General features: G+C 33.6%; 1 protein-coding gene across 1 annotated transcript; it reads left to right on the top strand.

Moving 5' to 3' along the window:
* Nucleotides 1-641: 641 nt before the first annotated feature.
* Nucleotides 642-1893, top strand: LOC143575806 (transcription factor MYB1R1-like). The gene is made up of 3 exons (XM_077060081.1): nt 642-798; nt 1530-1735; nt 1810-1893. Exons 1-3 carry the CDS (start codon nt 642-644, stop codon nt 1891-1893), a joined length of 447 nt encoding a protein of 148 aa, XP_076916196.1.
* Nucleotides 1894-6155: the final 4262 nt, after the last annotated feature.

Consider the following 6155-nt stretch of genomic DNA (forward strand, 5'->3'; position numbering starts at 1 on the left):
TCCCAATCCTCCATATATAACTATGTGACCACGGTCATCAATCTTTCCTTAGGCCTTGGTCACTTTGCTAATTATGTCATTATAGACGGGCTTGATGCATGGTGGTGTGACCAAGTGCTACCTTGAATGGTGTCTTGATGATCAAGCCCCATTACACATCTCCTGATCACATGTTAGCGTTCGCCGCATCTCCATAACTCGTGGCCACATATGTTCGGTTTGACGCATCTTATCTATAACTCACATAAATGGGCCATAACTTCGCAATCCATGGTCGCCGCATCCTTGTGTTTAACGCATGTAAACGCCCTATCGCGAGTACTCTTATAGATAAATTCACTCAAAAGGATTTAATGGAGGATGTTCAAATCTGTCTCTCTTAAATGCATACCAAATTCGAATGCTAATACCGTCACCACTACGTCTATCGGTTATATATATACACACACACCCCTACTACTATCACTATCTATCAACAACATTTACACTTGTACACCATCAAACAATATACATACTAGACAACAAGCAGCTGATCATTTTCAACGTATCCATTTCATGTAGTTTTATTGATTTGAAAATTAGTCCATATATATTCTGCATGTTGATTGATAGATCGATAAATTTTGTAGGGAGGAAAAATCATGTCGCAGCAGCTTGATTCGTCTTCCATTGGCGATGGTGAGATTAAGCTCTTCGGCGTGAGAATGAGGAAAAATCATGTTTCTGTCCCCGTTGCTGATGCCGGCAACATCTCCGCAGACACATCTGCCTGCAACAAAACCATTATCCGGAAACAAGGTTAGATCGCAATTCAGCATCAGCATCTATGATATTATCATTAAATCCATTGCGGTGGAAGTTGACTGTTATTACCAAGTTCATGATAAGTTCACATTTAATTTTCAGTTTTTAGTAAGAACATGTGTTGCTGAATGACGATTGATATTTTGCTAATTTTGGTAACAATAATAATAATAATAATAATAATAATAATAATAATAATAATAATAATAATAATGATGATGATGATGATGGGAAAGTTAACGTACAAATTATATAACCAGCAGGGCTTGCCCCATTTGCCAGGAACATGATGGATGACCCGGGTGTCCCGGGTTCGAATCCTGATTCCGACCGGATTTTTCCAGAGCATTAAAAACCCGTCGTGCCTTCGGGCAGGGTGAGCAAACTGTGTTTTACCGGGAAAGCCAAGCCAAACTTGGACGCCAGCGTGGATCCCGATCATGTCAACATAGCTGGCCTGAGTGGGGTGGTGGGGCACGACTTGGTCGCGCAGTGCTAGCTTAACTGTGAAAGTCACCGTTCGAAAAAAATAGTGTAATTATATTTACAACTAGTGTAGTGTAATATAGTGTAGTTATGTAATTACAGTATGTTGTAATTACACTACACTATAATTACACTATTTTGTATATATACAATTACACTATTTGATTCTCACAGTTAACACATTAATTAAATTTGTATATGATCCAAACCCTGATAATAACGTGTACATGCATTTACAGCAATTCAATGGACCGAAGATGAACACAAGTTGTTCCTAGAAGGTTTACAGAAGGTAGGCAATGGACACTGGAAAGCTATCTCTAAAAATTTCGTCAAGACCCGGACATGTGCACAAGTTGCAAGCCATGCACAAAAATACTTCCTCCGCCAAAGCAACCACAATCCCCATCGTAGATCTAGCTTGTTCGATATCACGACTGATTCTGTGAGTCTTAAATCATTAGTCATGTTAATAGTCATATTTAAAACTTGGCACCTGAATTCCTGCATGATGATTAGGTTGCTGTTATGCAAACAGAAGAAGGTAACGGTGATCATCAAGTCATTCCAGCTGCATCCATCCAACATGTCATCGAATCCTGAAGGATCGTCTTCATATCAAATCTCGGGATCAAACAATGGAGATGGGATGATTATTCTTAACTAAACATGTTAAAGATCTTAAGCAATAAGAATAGAGAAAGTATTTAGTTGTCTTAAAGTTAATTAGCTGTGAAGTTTTTTTTAATCTTTTTTTAAGTAAATTATGTGTTAAGTATGTATATAACTTAGAGTTGAGATTCACAAATAAAACTTTAACCAGACTGTTACATATACAAATAAAATCTAATCCAATGTATTACAATTATATAAACACCTTATTAATCATTTTATATCATCGAAAGATCACTTGGATTTAGAAAGAGCAAATTTGGTAAAAAAAACTCGTAGTAGCAATAGACCAAAGATTGTCCTAATATAAACACTACTAGAAAAAATGCTTTTAACGGCACGCATTGCGTGTCATTAAACGGTACATATGACACGCAAATGCGTGTAGTTAATAGACCAGTCATAAACTGAAAATGACATGCATCTGCATGTCATGTTTAATGACATGCCTTTATGACATCCATGTTTGACACGCTTTCCTTACACGCATTTACGACACCAATATACGACTAACATTTATGCGTGTCATCGTATAATTTTATTTAAAAAAAATTATTTTTTTTTATTTTTCGCATAATTAATAATTTTTACATTAATGACACAAATATAGAAGCAAAACTATCCATTTCATTTCATACTTAGTAAAAATATTACAAATATTCTCAAGTTAACAAAAATATTGGCTAATAATGAATACAATACATCACTAGGGAAATTTTTTTTGCCACATAACCCGACCATTCTTCTCGAACCGCATCAAAATTCCCCTTCGTGTATTCATCTTTGTCTCACCCGAACCTAAAAATGACAATGTTAAAAAATGTGGCCGAGTCAAAATGAATTGGGTCAAAACAAATCAATATACAAACATGTAAATTACACTTACATTGTTGTTACCGAGTATTTCAAATCCTTAATGAACAATCTCCTTCATGAAGTTTAAATATATAACTAGGTAGCAAACAGTCGTGTTGCAGCGGCGCATGTCAGTATCGGTTAGTTTTACGGTAAGGCGTAAGCCTGCAATATTGGATAAAACCAGGCTTGGCTAAAGCCTGCAAAAGGCAACACAGTCACTTAACTTCAAAATTAGTAGCTGTAAATGCTTTAGAAATGAATTTCAAACTTACAGAAAGCAAAATAAATGACAAATTAAATTTAAAAAATTACACTTGCAGTGAACTAAACGATCCTAAGAAAAGAGCAAACATCAACCACAGACTATACAACTCATGGGCAACATTAGAATTAGTTAAATTTGCATGTGAGACTGAGACTGAACTTTTTGTAAAACAAAAGTCAAACTTGGCAGATCAATGGGGAAATGTAAGCAAAAATCTAAAAGGCAATATTTTTATGTGGTTATAGTGTAGTAATTCGTAGAGTGTAAAACAAAGTGAAGAACTACATGAATTTGCCTACTTTCTTTTTATTTTATATACCATTTTAAATGGTAGATCTCATGGTACTGACTACTGATCCTTGTTCATTATTTGAATTCAAGAGAAATTATATGTCTTAGCATGCATAATGAATGAGTAAAATGATGCATATTATATGAGTGAAAAGATAACAATATATTTTTGCGACCTCTAACACCTTCCAAATTATATTTTACAACTTTACACAAGCATGAATGTAATCAAATGAGCCCATCTAACTTATTTAACAAATACTATGTGACCGGGTCAAAAAATAAAAAGTAAGTGTTTATTGACTGTTATACTTGTCCTACACCTAAAGTCATTTTAAAAATCATTTTCCAGGCTTAAATGTCACAATCTTAATGCAAGCATGGAAAAAAAAACTTACATCAACACTATAATGCAAACACATAAGACTTGAACTCCTGCATATTTCTACCCCTGAAGTCATTTTAAAAATCGATGTCATTTTACAAACCGTTTAACGTTCCTAAATGTCAATATATTCAAGTAAAATTTTAAAAAAGGATTACATATAACTTCAACTTCTGCATATACACACCATAAGACAAATAAGGAAAGCAAACACCATAAACATTCACCAAATTATTTCAACAAAAACCTAGTTCACTGTTGAATCCCTTAAGTCATTTACAACTGGTGTCACTTAACATATCAATTTATAATCCTAAATTTCACAATCTTCAAGACTTCAAGCAAAATAATAAAAAAAAAATGAATATAATAATATATGTCATTTAACAAATAATTTACCGGGAATGCAAACACATACAACTTCAATTTGTTATGCCTTGAAAAGCAATCCTACCAATTTGGACTGAAAGTTAACAAAAAGAAATCACATCAGTTACACAAACGGCCATTAATTTATCCTAAACCCAATACCTAAATCACAAACAGTATTACATGTTAATACACGAATACACCCAAACCAACAAACAACATAGTCCCTATACAATTGACTATCTTATCAACATCAGTGACAGATGCATGGGGACAACCTTCTTAAACAAACACTGCTCCTTGAATGTTGCATCATGTTTAAATAGAGCTATCTTTAAAAAAAACTTATTTGTTATTCTCTCCAACAATTGTTGACAAATTAACAAGCAGATGCAAAACAAACTCTTTTGTTGCTATGATTACAATCTGCTAAGAACCTAACCAACACTCCAAAGGACCAATTAATCTATATTCACTGAATCACTTATGTTATAAACCAATTTCAGGACATAGATCTATAATCAGGTTCATCAATTGTTATAATAATGTGAGAAAACAAATAGAATGAGGTGATAGTGCAGATTATAAAAATTAAGAGATATGAAAAAAGGATAAATAAGAAAACTTACAATACGATAATAGAAAAACAGACACTTATGAGTGTGATTATCCTAAGCCCTAAGAGTACCATCAGACAGGCAAGAATGCATCATATTTCTGGAAAACAAAATGTGATTAATACTATCAGAATGATGTCTACGCAGTATTCGCATAAGAATTGAAACACTTCCATAGATGTCAGTCTTCCCTACCAACAAGTCGTCATGATTAGGGATGCAAATTAGGGCTTGAAGCTATTTATAGAAGCAAACAATTAGGGCTTCAAGTTATTGATTTACTTGTGACGGGTGATTAGGAGAATTCGCCGCTATGAATACTTGGGTTAGGGTTTGAAGAGGGAATAGACTTACGCTGAGATTTGGGTTTGATGATAAAAGTGTTTATCAATAAACGAGATCTTATAACCCATTTGAGGGCTATTAGAGTTTGGTAAGACCCATAATCTGTGAAAATTATTCTTTGATGATTAAGGAGTTATTTCACAAATAAATGAGATATTATAACACTATTAAGGGTTATCAGGATTTGGTGAGACCCATGAAAATTATTGTTTGTTTATGAAATAGTTTTACAAATAAATGAGATGTTATAACTCATTTAAAGACTATCCGGGTCAAATGCATGAGAAGTCTCCATTTATAAATCAAGCAATCTGGTGGCTCTAGAGAATGGGGAGAAAACATGAGAGCGACACCTAGGATTTTATGGTAGACAATTATATATATATATATGTATATATATATATATGGGGCTACAACACAATTACACCCCAAAAACAAAAACCCACCCTTTGCTGACCGGGCGCCACATGACGCAAAATGCCCCATTTTGTAACCCCTCCACTACACATAGCTTTAGACGATCATTCTCCATTGATGGACTAATTTGAAATTGATAGTTAGAAACTTACTACTAGTGAATATCACTAATAATCAGTTGGTGTAAGGCCCATTTATGTAACGTAGTCTTTTGTAGAATATATAAGATGGATCATACTCATTCATCAATAACTTTTTTTTTGTTAAATTTCACCAGCTTTACAAACTCTAAATCTACCTTATCCATTCTTTCTTTTTTACTTTGGGTAATAACCAAACACATTCAAAATCCGAGATCTCGATTGGCTTGCAAGTGATTTCCGCTAGCTTACAAGTGAGACTGATTCAAGAACTTGTTGTTTGATCCCGTTTATAGGACCTACATTTTGGAATTGATATGGTTTATTCGTGACAACCGTCAATCTCACAAGAACACAAGAGAAGAAAAGAAAATAGACCTAAATAATAATTCTTTCTTATTCTTATTCTTAAACGATATTACAATATATAGAAAATCAAAGACATAAAAATAGAAAAAGATAAACAATAAGGAAACATAATTTGACTATAATAAGGAAACTATATA

This window comes from Bidens hawaiensis, unplaced genomic scaffold, assembly GCF_021521415.1.
Source record: "Bidens hawaiensis isolate Kalapana, Puna unplaced genomic scaffold, B.hawaiensis_p1.1 tig00027752_1, whole genome shotgun sequence".
Taxonomy (NCBI): domain Eukaryota; kingdom Viridiplantae; phylum Streptophyta; class Magnoliopsida; order Asterales; family Asteraceae; genus Bidens; species Bidens hawaiensis.